General features: G+C 33.9%; 1 protein-coding gene across 4 annotated transcripts in view; it reads right to left on the reverse strand.

Moving 5' to 3' along the window:
* Positions 1 to 4,949: 4,949 nt before the first annotated feature.
* LOC124359728 (cGMP-dependent protein kinase, isozyme 1-like) overlaps positions 4,950 to 19,538 on the reverse strand; it is a 152,945-nt gene continuing 138,356 nt past the window's right edge. For all 4 annotated transcript variants that reach the window (XM_046812707.1, XM_046812706.1, XM_046812705.1 and 1 more), the window contains 8 exons: positions 18,148 to 18,286; positions 16,551 to 16,669; positions 16,199 to 16,415; positions 15,846 to 16,077; positions 15,556 to 15,722; positions 12,609 to 12,794; positions 11,672 to 11,738; positions 4,950 to 5,558 (listed from right to left, as the gene is read on the reverse strand). In XM_046812707.1, coding sequence (XP_046668663.1) covers positions 5,463 to 5,558; positions 11,672 to 11,738; positions 12,609 to 12,794; positions 15,556 to 15,722; positions 15,846 to 16,077; positions 16,199 to 16,415; positions 16,551 to 16,669; positions 18,148 to 18,286 — 1,223 coding nt within the window. In that variant the 3' untranslated portion in view covers positions 4,950 to 5,462. The remainder of the gene's footprint in view (positions 5,559 to 11,671; positions 11,739 to 12,608; positions 12,795 to 15,555; positions 15,723 to 15,845; positions 16,078 to 16,198; positions 16,416 to 16,550; positions 16,670 to 18,147; positions 18,287 to 19,538) is intronic.

Genomic DNA, 19,538 nt, shown 5'->3' on the forward strand with positions numbered 1-19,538 from the left:
CATTGTATATCAGAAACAACGCCCATAAACTTATCACCGTAAAGATCTCTGAAATTTCTACATGAAATAAACTTTTCTTTTTATTTGGATTTTTTTGCATGGCAAATCACGATAAATCAGTTTGAAATCAATGATCTGGCTACCATTGTGAGTAAAAATATGGGAAGAACCAACTATTCCAGCTTCAAGATAATAAACATCTAAGTAAATAAGTTATTAACAGTTGTTATTAGTATCAAGTAAGAGTGTTTTTTTCACGGTCTCTGACAACGAAAAGTATTATTAATGCTAATGTTGGAGAGTACATTATGTCAGACAGAAAATAAAAAATTCTGAGTTATTTTTTATAGAACATTTGTATATACGTTTTGAAATATACTTTTAAATAACTATAACAAACACAACAGAGAACAAGTTGTTGTGGAAAAGGGTTAAAAGTTATTAGCCACTCCAATACAAAAGGAACTCAATCCTTTCACCATTGTTATGTATAATCCATTCATACCAAATGCAGTACTTGTGATACTGCTCATCAACTTTTTTACATTAGTTTCTAAGAGTACTACAGCAAGAGCAAGAGAGTTACAGAATCTCAATTTTTCTAAGTTCCATGTCTTGCTGCAACCCAAAGTTGAGAGGTAATTAGTTAAAAACATAAAAGAAAGTATCCAGAATGGTGTCCTCTACCCACATACTTTTAAGACATGACTTTTCCTTAGCTTTTTTTAACTAAAGATTTTAAGTCAGTTACAGATTCAGTCAATTCTAGTTTTTTATTATTACTAGCCCCAAGGTCTGACTTAAGTCCAGCAATAATTGAATCCTTCTCGCCAATTAAAGACTGCAAGGATATGCATTCATCAGATTTATTTCGTAACTTAGTTTTAACATCAGTAAGTCTACTTAACATACCACTATTTTTTAAGCAACGGCTTTCTTCATGGGTGATATCCAGTTCATTAAATGTAGCGTTGAGATCAGATTGCCGCTATTGTTTTTTCGTTCCAGTGGGATTCGAGAGTCAATATGTTGTACTAAAGGCCCTTAATAACTGCCCCATAATTCTTTTCGGAAGCTAAGGAGTCGTCCAAACGCTGAAGTAAGCCGTAGTTATTAGCTAAATGTCTGACGAAGAACTTCTAGCTTTTTCAAATCGAGGCAAACATTTGTGAGAAAGGTTTCTCTGTCAACATCCATATTGTCTGTGTTGCTGTCGATTGACAGCATAATTAGACATGTCTCACGTTTTAACCATTTTATCGTATTGACACAAACACTGGTGTTTCAACGTTAGTCGAAAAACGAAGTAATCGATACCGTAAAATTACAATTTCCCTCTGTGAGAGGAACAGCAAACCGCCAGACATGCAGGTATTAGTATTACAGCAAAAAAATTGAAAACTCAACCAAGAATCACTCGCAGCGGCCAGAATGTTTATATAGACTAGTTGGCTGAGCGTTAGAAAAGCCTATCACTTGAGAGACTGAAAAATTTTATTCCTGTGTGTCTATCCACCTATTTGCACGATATATCTAAAACAAACTGTCCTAAAGACTACAAATTTTGCTTCAAGTTCATTTTTATACAAGCAACACAAAGTTTTATGATAAAACATTTTTACATTGGTCTTACGGGGAACCATGATAACACCATTAGAATAGCAGAATAAATACATTTTTAAACAAACCGAATTTAAGCATACGAGATTTTAAACTGTAGCCTATCTGCCCCAACACATGCAACACAATCTTCTGGCGACTTAGTGTGTAGAATAGAGTAAACATAAAATTGTGCATAATTTATTATATTACTTAAACACACCGCTATGAAAGCTAACCTTATGGACAAAAATGTGAGTGTATCATGTGATAAAATACGCGTATCTCGAGAAAGATTTAATTTGTAGACGTTAAACTTTGTATGATACTTTATTTCTACATAGACAAGAATGAGTTCTATGATAGTGCATGTCCAACCATGAGTAGGCTGACACAATTTCCTTTTGTCTGCTCGACGGATGTACAAAATGTCTTTTCTGAGCCTATAGATATGTTTGTAAGACATCTTGAGATTTATTAAACTAAAAATGTTAAATATTGCATGTAACCTCAGCGAAACCTGTAACGCAACATTTAGTGTGGCGTACTTCTACCCTGTATTATTAAAAGCACCGCACTTCGGAAATATGATTTCTGTAAATAACATTTTGGTGTTATAGGCCTAATTAGAGTGCATTGGCATTTTAAGAGAGATTTTGTATTTTAATTCTTATTAAAAACTTAATAATTTTTACAATCTAACATCATTCTTGAAGTATAACATCAGTATTAGTATGAAATAAGTGGTCAATATAAAAGTATTAGCCTGTTTTTAAAATGGAAAGCAGGAGTGGGACCGGGAGTACAATATACTACTATAATAGGTTGAGTGGTGGCGCGGCAGAATCTGGCTGTGGCGTCACGATAAGACCAGCATCACTTGGAAATGTAGTCTTGATTTAATTAAGCGAGCCCGTGACCATTTCAAAAGGAACTTAAAAGCAATGGTAAAAGCCAAAGGGGGAGTCGGCAGGTACTTTTTTACTGATTAGGGATATGATACGAATTGATGTAATCTATGACCGAACCACAAAAATAGAATGATTTAGCGAACAGAAATTGGAAGGGCCACACTCTTTTATTGTATCAGGTTTACAGGATATACATGCTCTGCAAGAATGAATACCTATGATTGCCTATATATAAAGCTCAATAATATTACACCATAAGTGTCTTCTCTAAAATATCTATTAACTCCGACTTGGATTTCACCACACTGGCCTGAAATATTGGTCACGTTTGACTGAAAATTTTGCGGGAACTATTCAATCATATATCATCGATTAACCGAAATTCGAGTTCTATCATTTTACATTATACATTCGAGTTCACAAAACTGTTGTACTTTTCGACTTCTGGGTCCGAAACACTGTTCAAGTCTAATCATTGTAAAATTGACATATCTTCCAGTGACAATCTCATGCGTGTTTGGTGTTCGATTTAAAAATATTTTATTCAGCAGAAAGTTGTGTGGGAAGCCATGCATTGGTAACTGCTAATTATATATACTTTTTGTATTGTAAACCAAATTTTAAAGTTGGATAAATTGTTTGATTTTTCATCTTGTCTTAGTGACATAATTTATATTTAATGCCAATAATCGAAAAATTGGCTATTTTGAGAGAAATGTCTAGAAACCAAAGTTTTGGGCGCCATGTGGTGGGTGAAGTAAACTACTGTAGGGCCACACGTATCTGACGACCTAAGGAGGGCATCATAAAACGAGATTGCGTGATATTTGGACTTTTAATATGGACTTTTAATATGGACTTTTAATATGGACTTCCTACTCTGTAATTTTCATTCTTTACTCTGGGGGGATGGGCAATCGGCAAAGATGTATATGAGGTCATAGTTAAAGTTAAAGGCGAGCAGTGGTGTATCAAGAAAACATTTGGGGGGGGGGGGGTTATCAAATATGCGGGAGGTTTAAAAAGTGGTGATGGAAAATCATAAAATTGTTTTTGTTCAGACGTGTACTTTACTTAAAAATTGTCTTCTTGAATAAATTGTGATAACAAGCGTTTAATAGAAAACACATTATTTACGTTTACCACAAATAAGAAACAACAAACATAAAATGTTCAAATTAAATACGTTGTATTTTTTATGTAAATTAGTCTGTAACTTTATATGCAGTTTATTTTTTGCCAGCAATCTTGATCAAATAAATTTAACTAGCTTATAACTATAAGTTAAAAGTTATTGAATAGTTGTCATGTACTACAGAATAAACCAGCAGGGTTATAAGGTAGAAATACGCCAGTTAACAGGCTTCGCTGAAGTTGCATGCACAATTTCAAGTCTGTAGTTCATTTTATTCTCTAAATATCCTGCAGACATACAGTCAGCCAGAAAATAAAATTTTCTACCCCATTGAAGCTTTAGTAACGCTTAGTCAAACCTCATGGATGGACATGCACCATCCTAAAAAATGATGTTGAATACGTGGAAATAAGATTGCATTCAATATTTCATTTTCATCCGTTTTGGAGACATTCTGGGTAAAATAGGCCAACAGATAGGTAGAAGAAATATATGCAGAAGAAAAAGTTTATCACCCTCCTAAGTAATAAAAAAGGAAAATTAAAAATCTATAACTCAAATAGCTTTCAAGATATTCTCTTGAGCTATATGCTTGTAGTTCTCAGTATCAAAAATATTTATTAGACAACAGTTAAATCCAAATCAGTTCTAAATAAAAAACAACTATTCTTATTTATGACATATTAGAAATTAATTTTTGTTATTTAACCTGTTACCATCTAACACATAACTTTGGTCCTTGGAGACTAAGTTCGGCTAAAAAAACCGGAGTTAAAGTGAGGTCAGGTTCATATCTTTTAACTTCCTCTCATTGTTACGCGCTATACTTACCCACATATTTCAATAACTACATTTAGCCATTAAACTCCTGATGCCTCATTACATTTGGAATATATGTTGTTGTAAAATCGTGTTATTTAGACTTATCAGTGATTGAAAATTTCCCTAATTCTAGATGTTAGTTTGCAAAAATTATCATTTGAAATGTAGAAGTTTTGAAAGCATTTGAACGTAATTTTCAAAATTTTAAGATAATATTTAGCATTTTTAAATGGAATTTTTCAATGGGGGATTTTAAGTTCAATAATCAAGAGTTCAATAGCATCCTCTTCTTTTTACATGACATGCATATACCGCAGTCATAGTATTCCTAGAATTGCCGGTTTTACATTATTGTTCTGTGTTACAATATATGGACTCAGATTCCTCTATTACCTCGTAACTTTCTAATAATTTTAAGATTTGCTACTTTTTCAGTTAAAAATATTCGAGAACAGAGGTAACATACCAAATAATACTCATAATTCAACTTGATAGAGTTTATTGTATAGATAAAGGTTGATCTAAAAATATTTTTATGTCAAAATTATAAATATTCAGTGCTAAAACTGTCATATCACGATTCAATGTTTGTTATCATAACTTATAAATGCTCAATATTAACTTGTAACCAACACTATAAAAAAACAATGGCTTAATTTATAGCATTTTTTAAAGAGCGCGGGCATGGAAAACAGTATTTACAAATGCATAATATTAGTGTAAACATAAACGATAGATATTTACAGAATGTATTCAATTTGTATAATCATTTATTTATGGTCAAGTTTATCGAAAAATCTAAGAAAATATTATGCTAGTCTATGTTAGTCACAGCTTAAATCTCGGTAACCTCTTGAATCTACTGTGAGTATAAAAATCAACATACTTTATAAAATATCTAAAATATGGCGTGATCATAGTGAGTGTTGGTCACAATTATTAATATTCAAAATACTGTTTTAAGTGTATATTGTCCGTAGACAGCACATGGAGCGCTAAAAGTCTGCATCCCAGTTGGAGTCTTCGTCGTAAGGAACTTGCGGATCTTTGGCATAGTGGTCGAAATTGGACGTGTCTACTGGACTTCGAACCTGCAAAAAATTTAAAATGAACTATTAAAAGGTTTTTTATCGTCTCTTACCAATCTGGTAACAAAACCTGTTTATAGAGAGATAAATAACATGTAGATTCTTATCTCCAAAATGTTGAAGAAAATGAAAAATGAAAATGTTTCTCAATTTTTATAATGATACATTTTAAACTTCTTAAATTTTTTTATTTGAGTTCTATGTACGCCCATTGAATTATATTTATCTGGCCAAACAAACGTTTTAAAAACTGAAAACACGGTCCAAATCCATTAGCACATTTTTATGGACTTTTTGAGAATCTAACCCGAGCCCTTTCGGTTAGATAGCCACAGTTGTTACGACGATGGTCAAAAACATCACCCTAACACTTCAATATTGTTTAGAGGATAAAAATAACAAAACAAGATTCATCAGAAGAGTACATTAGAAGTTGGAGCAAGTAATTATTGACCTTTATTGAGCTCAATTGAGCTTTATTCCCTGAAAACTTGATTTGTTAAATACATATAATTTAATTTATATAAAAATTGATTCACAAAAACTACTCGCTCTGAGGGAACTGAAACATCAATGAAGTTCTCCTTTCGAGAATCAATTATTGTGTATTTGGCCTTTGTTGTCACACGTTTAAAAAAAAATAACTAAACTAACATATGAACCTGTCAAACACTCTAAACATGCATATGTTCCCAATATTGGGGCAGTAGCAACTCCCTATTGTTGCTGATGGCTTATAACATCCTCTACAGTCCAAGAGCCGAGAGCCAATTTTGCATTGTATAAGCACACAATCTGATTTGTTTTTAAATCGATAGAGAAACTTATGTAAGAAAGAAGTTAAGCGCCAGTCGTGCTAGTTTTGCATTGTATAAGCACACAATCTGATTTGTTTTTTAAATCGATAGAGAAAACTTATGTAAGAAAGAAGTTAAGGCCAGTCGTGCTAGTTTTTGCATTGTATAAGCACACAATCTGATTTGTTTTTAAATCGATAGAGAAAACTTATGTAAGAAAGAAGTTAAGCGCCAGTCGTGCTAGTTTTGCATTGTATAAGCACACAATCTGATTTGTTTGTAAATCGATGGAGAAACTTATGTAAGAAAGAAGTTAAGCGCCAGTCGTGCTAGTTTTGCATTGTATAAGCACACAATCTGATTTGTTTGTAAATCGATAGAGAAACTTATGTAAGGAAAGAAGTTAAGCGCCAGTCGTGCTAGTTTTGCATTGTATAAGCACACAATCTGATTTGTTTTTAAATCGATAGAGAAACTTATGTAAGAAAGAAGTTAAGCGCCAGTCGTGCTAGTTTTGCATTGTATAAGCACACAATCTGATTTTGTTTGTAAATCGATAGAGAAACTTATGTAAGAAAGAAGTTTAAGCGCCAGTCGTGCTAGTTTTGCATTGTATAAGCACACAATCTGATTTGTTTGTAAATCGATAGAGAAACTTATGTAAGAAAGAAGTTAAGCGCCAGTCGTGCTAGTTTTGCATTGTATAAGCACACAATCTGATTTGTTTGTAAATCGATAGAGAAAACTTATGTAAGAAAAGAAGTTAAGCGCCAGTCGTGCTAGTTTTGCATTGTATAAGCACACAATCTGATTTGTTTGTAAATCGATAGAGAAACTTATGTAAGAAAGAAGTTAAGCGCCAGTCGTGCTAGTTTTGCATTGTATAAGCACACAATCTGATTTGTTTGTAAATCGATAGAGAAACTTATGTAAGAAAAGAAGTTAAGCGCCAGTCGTGCTAGTTTTGCATTGTATAAGCACACAATCTGATTTGTTTGTAAATCGATAGAGAAACTTATGTAAGAAAGAAGTTAAGCGCCAGTCGTGCTAGTTTTGCATTGTATAAGCACACAATCTGATTTGTTTGTAAATCGATGGAGAAACTTATGTAAGAAAGAAGTTAAGCGCCAGTCGTGCTAGTTTTGCATTGTATAAGCACACAATCTGATTTGTTTTGTAAATCGATAGAGAAACTTATGTAAGAAAGAAGTTTAAGCGCCAGTCGTGCTAGTTTTGCATTGTATAAGCACACAATCTGATTTGTTTTTAAATCGATAGAGAAAACTTATGTAAGAAAGAAGTTAAGCGCCAGTCGTGCTAGTTTTGCATTGTATAAGCACACAATCTTGATTTGTTTGTAAATCGATAGAGAAACTTATGTAAGAAAGAAGTTAAGCGCCAGTCGTGCTAGTTTTGCATTGTATAAGCACACAATCTGATTTGTTTGTAAATCGATAGAGAAACTTATGTAAGAAAGAAGTTTAAGCGCCAGTCGTGGCTAGTTTTGCATTGTATAAGCACACAATCTGATTTGTTTGTAAATCGATAGAGAAACTTATGTAAGAAAGAAGTTAAGCGCCAGTCGTGCTAGTTTTGCATTGTAATAAGCACACAATCTGATTTGTTTGTAAATCGATAGAGAAACTTATGTAAGAAAGAAGTTAAGCGCCAGTCGTGCTAGTTTTGCATTGTATAAGCACACAATCTGAATTTGTTTTGTAAATCGATAGAGAAAACTTATGTAAGAAGAAGTTAAGCGCCAGTCGTGCTAGTTTTGCATTGTATAAGCACACAATCTGATTTGTTTGTAAATCGATAGAGAAACTTATGTAAGAAAGAAGTTAAGCGCCAGTCGTGCTAGTTTTGCATTGTATAAGCACACAATCTGATTTGTTTGTAAATCGATAGAGAAACTTATGCTAAGAAAGAAGTTAAGCGCCAGTCGTGCTAGTTTTTGCATTGTATAAGCACACAATCTGATTTGTTTTTAAATCGATAGAGAAACTTATGTAAGAAAGAAGTTAAGCGCCAGTCGTGCTAGTTTTGCATTGTATAAGCACACAATCTGATTTGTTTGTAAATCGATAGAGAAACTTATGTAAGAAAGAAGTTTAAGCGCCAGTCGTGCTAGTTTTGCATTGTATAAGCACACAATCTGATTTGTTTGTAAAATCGATGGAGAAACTTATGTAAGAAAGAAGTTAAGCGCCAGTCGTGCTAGTTTTGCATTGTATAAGCACACAATCTGATTTGTTTGTAAATCGATAGAGAAACTTATGTAAGAAAGAAGTTAAGCGCCAGTCGTGCTAGTTTTGCATTGTATAAGCACACAATCTGATTTGTTTTTAAATCGATAGAGAAACTTATGTAAGAAAGAAGTTAAGCGCCAGTCGTGCAAGTTTTTGCATTGTATAAGCACACAATCTGATTTGTTTGTAAATCGATAGAGAAACTTATGTAAGAAAGAAGTTAAGCGCCAGTCGTGCTAGTTTTGCATTGTATAAGCACACAATCTGATTTGTTTGTAAATCGATAGAGAAACTTATGTAAGAAAGAAGTTAAGCGCCAGTCGTGCTAGTTTTGCATTGTATAAGCACACAATCTGATTTGTTATTGTAAATCGATAGAGAAACTTATGTAAGAAAGAAAGTTAAGCGCCAGTCGTGCTAGTTTTGCATTGTATAAGCACACAATCTGATTTGTTTGTAAATCGATAGAGAAACTTATGTAAGAAAGAAGTTAAGCGCCAGTCGTGCTAGTTTTTGCATTGTATAAGCACACAATCTGATTTGTTTGTAAATCGATAGAGAAACTTATGTAAGAAAGAAGTTAAGCGCCAGTCGTGCTAGTTTTGCATTGTATAAGCACACAATCTGATTTGTTTTGTAAATCGATAGAGAAACTTATGTAAGAAAGAAGTTAAGCGCCAGTCGTGCTAGTTTTGCATTGTATAAGCACACAATCTGATTTGTTTGTAAATCGATAGAGAAACTTATGTAAGAAAGAAGTTAAGCGCCAGTCGTGCTAGTTTTGCATTGTATAAGCACACAATCTGATTTGTTTTTAAATCGATAGAGAAACTTATGTAAGAAAGAAGTTTAAGCGCCAGTCGTGCTAGTTTTGCATTGTATAAGCACACAATCTGATTTGTTTTTAAATCGATAGAGAAACTTATGTAAGAAAGAAGTTAAGCGCCAGTCGTGCTAGTTTTGCATTGTATAAAGCACACAATCTGATTTGTTTTTAAATCGATAGAGAACTTATGTAAGAAAGAAGTTAAGCGCCAGTCGTGCTAGTTTTGCTAGAGACCGAAGTGACAGGGTATCAAAAAGGTTAAAAATATGAATGGTACTTTTTTCAGGTCATATTTTTCTTAGCTTGACACACAAACAACCAACCATCAGGCACGCACATACAGGATGTAAAAAGTCCCGCATGGGCTTGATAATTCCCGAACGATTACAGATAAAGCAATTAAACTTAGTACTTCATTACTGCACCTATAAATATACTTTTTGAAGTAACTGCCATTTTTTGTGATGTCAGGGGGATGGCTCGCAAAGAGTCAAAAGGAAATCTTAAATTAGAGCATAGGTCGAGTAGTGTTAAATGTCTCTATTAGTAGAGTACAATGCCGCAAATTTGACTTGAAAAGGTACACTCTTTAAAAAATTACGCTTGTTTAAATTTTGAAACCTTTACAATTTAGGCCCTGTTATAGGTGGTTTAATATTCTTGTCTTGGCTCAAGTTGTGAAAGTTAAACTTAGTAAATGAATACTGGACTAAATAAATAGTTTTTGAATTTACGTTATTACAATAGAAAGTTCTCATTTTTAGTTTGGCCTTTGGACTTTACTTGATGTACATCTTACATTACGCTGTAGAATGATGTACATCGTATCTATGTTAGTAAATGTCCGAAAACTCCCTATGAAGCAGTAGGCATGAACTATGCTAGATGGAAGTTCGCTGGCCTGTGCTTTTGACTAATGTACCAATTCCAGCTTTAAATGTTCTAAATATTAAAAAAATTTTTAGTTTATAAAGAAATAAACATATAAATAGCGTCATTTTTAATGCACTGTTAACTGTACATTTCTAGCAAATATTAAGTATTAGATGTAAAAGAAAAAAAATCCTATATAATCTTTATTATAAATTTAAAGACTGTTATAAAATCAATCTTAGCTGTCTTTTAACAGAAGTTGGCTTCACTTATCTATAATGTATATTTTCTTGATTGGGAAAAAGCAAAATAAATTATAGAACAAACAAACAAAATGACGGAATAAATTAAAATGATTATAATTATTTACTTTTTAACGTATTTTATTGATCGTGGCAAGAAGGCAAACTAAACATTGGCGTCGGAAATATAATTCAAATATAATCGATCCAGATGTGCTAGTACAGGTGCAAAACCTACGAAATTGCGTGCCAAACCATGGGTAACTGCTAGTTACATCATAATTGAGTTTACTAAGTAGGCTAGGTACTTACAGTTTGAACATTGCGGGCGAAGCCGTGGGTAACTGCTAGTTACATCATAATTGAGTTTACTAAGTAGGCTAGGTACTTACAGTTTGAACATTGCGGGCGAAACCGTGGGTAACTGCTAGTTACATCTTAATTGAGTTTACTAAGTAGGCTAGGTACTTACAGTTTGAACATTGCGTGCGAAACCGTGGGTAACTGCTAGTTACATCATAATTGAGTTTACTAAGTAGGCTAGGTACTTACAGTTTGAACATTGCGGGCGAAACCGTGGGTAACTGCTAGTTACATCATAATTGAGTTTACTAAGTAGGCTAGGTACTTACAGTTTGAACATTGCGTGCGAAACCGTGGGTAACTGCTAGTTACATCATAATTGAGTTTACTAAGTAGGCTAGGTACTTACAGTTTGAACATTGCGTGCGAAACCGTGGGTAACTGCTAGTTACATCATAATTGAGTTTACTAAGTAGGCTAGGTACTTACAGTTTGAACATTGCGGGCGAAACCGTGGGTAACAGCTAGTTATACAACAGTATAAATTAATGCACAATACAGACGTTGGAAAAGCAATGAAAACAACAAGATTTAAATTTTTTGGTTGCTTGTAGGTGTCTGGTTTATTCGAATGGTTGTCTGGTCATTGATGGTTGTACATATTACCGGGATTTGCCACATACGGATTAATGGTTCTGCATGTTTTGAGATATTGCTGAAACCCGCATTATAAGTACAAATAATACAACTACTATAATAACAAATATCAAAATAATAAAAATTAGCTAGCTCGATACCCATGTTATTGTTGAACGCCATGACTGACCTGAGGCACTATTGGTGGCACCAATGTCTGGTGTCGAAGGCCGTCCCAGTCAAACCCCTGGAACCACCTGGAACATGTGGCAATATTACCAACTTTGAAACAAAAACATGCTTGATGTATTACAATTCAGTAGATTGATTAGTACGCCAATTTTTTAACATTTCATCTTTGTCATTTATATACGAGTATAAGATTTTATCAAGATAGAATACGACATTTTGTTGGATTTGTAGAACATAGAAATAATACGTAGGAAAAGTAATAATAGTATATTTATTTGTGTAGGAATACTGCAGACATGAATTAAGTTAAATTTAATTGAGTTTCTTCACACACAAATACAGTACAAACATATTATAAGCGACGTTCCTAAATGGAAATAAAAGTTCCAGTGATCTATTCTATTCTATGTTAATAATCACCTTATAGCCAAACACTTTGTCCAGTCAAGTTAATTTATTTCAATAGGCAATAGAAAATAGACAATATTCTTTAGTTGCAGATTGGTTTAGAGCTGTGTTAACGCCAGGTCAAATAAGAGTAATATAAGAGAAAATAAATAAATGAAATCAGTAAATGTAGGAAACATTATCAATTCTCTACATTTGTTTCCGTTCACTACCTCGCAATTTATTGTTAAGTATTCTTCTATTGTATAAAAGAGATTAAGCAATAACCACTTCTTCACTTAAAAACAAAATTCTTATGTCACACATCTGGAGATCTAATGGCAAGTCATTCCCTTATTTAGCTTCCATGCAATGAATGGGAAGATGGAATCCCACAGCATTTCTAGTGTTGTAAGAATGCATGCTCCTCTTTTGATGATTATATATTTATCCTACGAGAGTATTAGCCTACGTAAGAATTTAGAGAATTAGAGTCCGGATAGTCTAACCACAGAATATTAACACATCAGATATATCGAAACACTGACCTGTTTTTCTTGATATCGGCGAGACCGCCCTTCTGGCAGCCCAGCCGCTCGGCGGGCATGTCCCGACACAACTTCTTGATGAGGGCTTGAGCTGTGCGGGTCACGTGACGAGGGAAGTCTACCATGTCGATACCCTTTAAGATCATGTTGTAGATCTTCATCGGGTCCGATCCACTGAATGGTGGTCTACACACACATATACTTCATTAGAGGACTTAGTAAGTTCTCAATTCATACTTTTTTTGGACGTTACAGAAATTTATCAGTGGCCTTCATCATTCAGCCTGATAAAAAAATTCAAAAATTTTTGAGTATCTTTTAGAAATATATAAAATTGAGCTATATATTCACTGCAATTATGTATGTTTTGTACAGTTAAATAAGGGACCTGCATATAATATATCTTGTAAATGAAGAATTAATTTACACCAAAAGCGCAATACACCGTAATATAACTTTTAAACAGTTTATATCTTTAACAGGTATTAAGAATTTAACTTATGAAAATAATGGTTTGACCAAAATATTATTGAGAAGCTTTTGCACATACTGGTTCGTCAGTAAAAGACACCAGTGGAACTCATATTAGATACTATGAAATGTTTTGGATTTATTTTATTAATATCTATGTTGATAAACATTAAATTATTTGCAATTTTTTACGAAGTCTCTCCCACGAGTCTGACAAACGAAATCCCATTCCTCTCTGTCTGTATGCACGACAAGTGTGGAGTGATTTGACCTAGAGAGTTGATATTTAGTTCGAATCTCTACCTCTACCACCCCTACATTGCTATTGAATAATGGGGAGTCTTGACTTCTTGTTATCAGAAAGTGGCCCTGTCTATATTGATCTTAAGGTCCATGTTGGCAAGGACACATGTGTACAAACAGATTAGTGATATTATGAAATTTTTCCTTATCAGCACATATGATGAAGTTACTTTGTTGAATTCGATGGTTTTATGTAAAGCTTGAACAGCTTAACTTGCAATGTCATTCTCTTAAGCTAAACGGCAAAAGGCTTTTTCACTGTCTTGTATTGACTCAGATTACTAATAGAATGGACGGAGCATAGATATTACGCATGATATTTAAAACCTCCTGTTAACTTCCTTTACCTTGTCTCTTTATTTATTTTTTTAAATCATGCACATACCTAGAGTAAAAATTTGGAACTCAGGTAAGCGCTGGATAACAGTACAATAATATGTAATTTTATGCTTCACATATACTTATACGATTGTTTGCATGTTCCTACGATAGTGGCCTTCATGAAAGGAATCACTTCATGCCATATGGAAATCAGCAGATGTTTGTCACTTGGTAATGCGGTTTTGTTTATTTGTATGGTTTTGCAGAGGCAATTGAACTCTTTTTATGTCTACTAACACACAGAAATGTTCAAGGATATATTAAGTATAAATATACTACATTATAAAATCGACATATTTCTTACGACCTACTCTACAGCCCTTAAAACATATTGATTTATTTTAAAGTTTAATTGGTTGAGCGTTTAGTGGAGACTATTCTATAAGTTGATGACGAAAGCAAATTTCTGACTCTGTGTCTGACCTGTTTACACGATACCATTCCACATTAATTAACTTGGAAGGATGCAATTTGGTTTCAAACTCCACCTCTACTACCTCCATTTGAAAGTTTAAATTGGTTAACATCGACCTATTGGGAGCCGCTCTGCAGGGCAAGAGTGGAGTGATGAGCTCCCACACTGACCCAAAATCTTGCGTATGTTTAACCTTGTTATGAACTTATTTGTGTACAATCTGTAATTGTTCTCCAGTATTTTCATGTCCTACTTTGTTTTTATAAACGTTTTTCATGTTTAACATTTGTGTTTGATAGTGTTGGTGAAATGTAACAATACAACAAGCTGCAACATTGAATGAAAAATATAACGTTATTCTTATTCTAGACAAGTAAGGATGGATTTGGCTTGGAATTAATGAGTTACTCGTATATCATTGTTAATAAATCTACTGTACTAGTACTCAACAAATAAAATTGTCACCGAAATAAAACTAACTTTTAACTAAAACATTTGAAATATTATGCAGAGTTTTGTTTTGTAGATGACATTTAGAATAACTTTAATTTTATATTCAACATACATAAGTAACAGGAGGTCCGGACATCTCCAAATTTTTAATTTTTAATTACTTTTTTAGTAAAGGATTATTATTATTTAAACAATTCAGTATTACTGACATGTACTGCTGAAAGATCGTAACAAAGACGTAGCCAACGAGGGGGTACAAGGGGTCCGTACACCCGAAAATCTTCAATTTTCTTTTTAATTACTTTTTTAGTAAACGTTTATTATTACTTAAATAATTCAGTATTACTGACATGTACTGCTGAAAGATCGTAACAAAGACGTAGCCAACGAGGGGGTACAAGGGGTCCGTACACCCGAAAATCTTCAATTTTCTTTTTAATTACTTTTTTAGTAAACGTTTATTATTACTTAAATAATTCAGTATTACTGACATGTATTGCTGAAAGATCGTAACAAAGACGTAGCCAACGAGGGGGTACAAGGGGTCCGTACACCCGAAAATCTTCAATTTCCTTTTTAATTACTTTTTTAGTAAACGTTTATTATTACTTAAATAATTCAGTATTACTGACATGTACTGCTGAAAGATCGTTCTCAACAATAAAACGGGCCTATAACTTTTGAAAAAAAAAAAAAAATGAGCCTTACTCTCTCTTGACTACGGGAAATTATCAGTTGTCTGGACCCCAGCCCCCAAAATGTTTTCCCGGCTACGTTCTTGATAAATATATTTGCGGTATTGAAAAACCAACTAATTTATAATGGAAAAAAAATGTTTGTTTATTTCGATCGATGGGTGAATTGCAGTGGATGCACTTTAAAAAGGACTTGTACGGCAAGTACATCAAGGCCATTGAGACTTACGCGCCAGTGAGCAGTTCATGCATGAGGATGCCGAGCGCCCAGCAGTCAACTGCGCGATCGTGACCTTTGTTGAGAATGATCTCAGGAGCTACGTACTCGGGAGTCCCACAGAACGTCCAGGTCTTGCTGCTGTTGAGACCCAGCCGCTTGGCAAACCCAAAGTCTACCTAAGATAAAGATTAAAAATGGTGTAAGAAAACTCGAATACGATATTGCAAATTACATCAAAACTAAACAAGAAGAGACTCCGCTGACTATTTTTACGATGGCTTCTCACATTGATGACTTACAAGTTTCACATAACCTCTGGAGTCTAGAAGTAGGTTTTCTGGCTTGAGATCTCGATAGACGATGTTCTTGGAGTGCAGGTAGTCCAACGCCTCGATCACGCAGGCTGTGATGAAGCACGCTGATAAATCGTCAAAGCAGCCCCGATCTCGCAGAATTGTCCAAACCTCACCGCCCAGGCAGGCCTCCAGCATCATGTACACGTACTTGGAGTCCTTGAATGTCTTGTACAACCTGAACGGAACACAAAGTTGGTAAGAGAGGGTGTCCAATAGTGAAAAAATAAGGGAGAATTTGAAATCAGATTAAATATGCCAAATATTTCCATTCCTTTTGGATCCACGTCTAAACTCACCGGCAGATGAAAGGGTGTCTGCAGCTCATCATGATCTCTTTCTCACTATACACGTGTTCTTGTTGGTGCGTCTCCACAATGTGCTGTTTCTTGAGACATTTGAGGGCGTACGTTTTGCTTTTCTCGTGGAGGCATTGGACTAGTTCCACTCTTCCGAACCCACCCACTCCCAGGGTTGCCACAATGTCTAGGTCTTCCAGTTGGACGTTTTGTAAGTCTGGAAAAAATCCAAAAATTTATTGTTAGTCTTCAAAGCTTTTACATACTTTGAAATATTTCGGGCAATTGACACGGTTTTGGTATGGACTGCTCTTATGTTGTATAAATTAGGAACTGATTTCTACAAGTGTACCTTGATCGACCTCTGAAGGCACACTGTTGCTTCTGCTAGGCGGTCGTTCTGTTCTTGATAAATCGCTGTATTCCTTTTCATGGAGTTCACTTAGGTCCCCGATAAGCTGAATAAATGATCTAGAGAAAAATACATTTTTGTTAACAACAGAATACAAATATATAAACCATAGACAATCCATACATCTAACTATCCAAGACGTCTGGCTAAGTTACCAGGCTAGTAGCTCAGCCTGTCAACAGAGTTTACTGGTTCTGCTGGTTTAGTATTAGTGATAGGTTTGTCCGCCGAATAGGGCTCTTGATAAATTGACTCTTCTGTGTTTTATATTTTTTTATGTTATAAACTGTTGAACTAGGCGCTTCATCTCGCAATCATTTCTTTGTTACTAGACAGTTCTACAAAGTTTATATTGAGTAATTGTTTGATCCTAACGGTCAAAATTATTGCATTTTGGAAAAAACCACAATTAAGTATTTTTATCCACGCATTATTATAAAAAACAAGATTCTATTTATAACAATTTACTGGGATATAAACGGTAAAAATGTAATAAATACCACTCAACCATTTGTTTCGCTTGTTACAACGCATTACCCTAAAAACTGGTTTATTTAGTATAAAAGCTTTTAAAATTAAAAAACAATAAATTTTTGCTTAGAGTAATGCAAACCTAAGAATTAAATGGGAAATTTAATCTAAATTAGGCCTTACGCATAATTTGTAGAACGGTTTCAATAGTTTTTCACAAAAAATAAACACTTTTCTCTGACCTCTTATAAGTTCAGAATGACAATTTTTATGTAAAGACGTTGCACAATGTTGTTAAGTATATAATGGGTGTGAATAGTACAAGCTAAAAAAATATATTGTGCAAATTTGTATTATTTGCAACCTATTATTTTAAAAACCTATCCAGATGTTTGATAAATTAACCCTAGTTGCCACATGTGCTGAAAACTGATTCAATGGTACAACTTTCTTGTACAACCTGGTGCAAAGAGTACAAAGATTATGCAGGGATGGATATTTCTGGATATATGGATATCTTTTATTGCGTTACAAAAAATAATCAAAATTGTTACTGCATATCATAAATTGTTAAATTATTTTTATAACTTATATTTGTGTTTTGAATCTTATTTATTTATCTATAAGGAGGGGGATTATAAATTGTACTGTAAACAAAGGGGATGGAATTATTTACTCATTACACCGTATAAAAAAAACAAAATACGGTACGAATAACAATGTAAGACAAGAACGTAGCCAGGAAAAAGTTTTTTTTTGGAAGGGGGGGGGGTCCTGACAACTGATATGTTTCCGTAGTAGACAAAGAGTAAGGCCCCATTTTGTTCCTTGAGCGGTTCTTGACCCGTTTCTTTGTTGAGAACGATCTTTCAGCAGTACATGTCAAAAATACTGAATTATTTAAATAATAATAATCGTTTACTAAAAAATTTTAAATTTGGGGGCCGGACCTCTTGGACCCCCTCGCTGACTATGTCCCTGATATAATATTCTTCTCATTACAATTGTGTATTGTAAACTTTTGTACAATGCAAGCGATATTTCATTGATACATTGTATTACTTACTCTCTGTCTAGCGTTAGACACTCGACACCAGGCGCTAGAGCGATGACAGTCGCAGTTCTGCAATCCTCCTTCAACAAGGCCTGCTCGCCGAAATAGTCACCTCGGTGCAGCACTCGCAAGTCTTGGTCTTCCGAGGACCCTGATTCCAACAGTTAAATACAGTGACTTCCAAACATTTAACATTGCATCTGCATCTATTTACTGAATCACTAGGAGACGTATCATGGTTCACTCTATGAATGTCTTCGGTATAGCAACATCTAAAAGGATCACAGTTTTAATTTCATTCCTGGTTTTTTATCTATCCAAATAATATAGATAGGTAAAACAAGGAACGAATACACCACACTAAATAATACAAATTACACCTATCAATTTCTTAACTTTCTACATTGTTTAAGATTGTATACTCGATTTTCGGTGCGGTTAGTTAAAAAAAATTATAATCACAACCCTTTAAGATACAATAAAAAGAAGACATCAAACTAGAAAATGTTTTCATAATTCCAAGAGTTGAAAGCATTTAAACTAGGACTTAGGGGGATATTATAATCAGATCCAAAGAAAAACGATTGAGGAAAGATGTGTATGTAATTTTTATACTATGCAAATAAAAGTACTGAATGACATGGCTATTGTTATTTTTTTTTTAATATTGCTAGATATGAAATTACATTGAATTAAATATTATTATAAGTCATACATTATCAAAACATGCTATTTCTTGGTGAGTGACAGAAAAAGATTTCCTCCGTTCTTTTGAAGTTATCGTAAAGGACTTCGAAATAAAAAAATCAACAGAAAGTAAGAGATACTCTTTATGGTGTTTTCAAAGTTATAAAATGTTTTATAACTCAATGTGCAACATAAATATTACTGAAGCGTTAGTTCATTTCAGTTTCTATATGGAAGTAAACAATAATTATCATGCAATATTAAATATTGTAATATTTATATTATTTATATAGGGAGTATAATATGGATTTTTCTTTCCTTCAAAGAGACACTGTCTTACTGCTTACATTAGTCTCACATGCACTCTGGAGATCCTGTAACCGCAAGCTGTTGTAGTTATCGAATGCTTGGAATTTGGTTTTTATGCGATCATGCAGTCCCAAATTGATATAATGTCTCTAAATAAAATATATAATTTATTAGGAATTCTTTCTCAAATTACTTCATATAGGTATTGGGACAATGAGCAATAAAGAATAACTCATTGCAATTTCCTTGTCTTGATGTAAAGATGTAAAATGTTTTGGGAGCGCGCGCGCGCGCGCACACACACACACACACACACACACACACACACACACACACACACACACACACACACACCGTATAAAATTAAAATACGTCTTTTTAGCCTTTTAAATAGCATTCTATCCATT

Source organism: Homalodisca vitripennis, chromosome 4, assembly GCF_021130785.1.
Source record: "Homalodisca vitripennis isolate AUS2020 chromosome 4, UT_GWSS_2.1, whole genome shotgun sequence".
In the NCBI taxonomy this organism is placed as follows: domain Eukaryota; kingdom Metazoa; phylum Arthropoda; class Insecta; order Hemiptera; family Cicadellidae; genus Homalodisca; species Homalodisca vitripennis.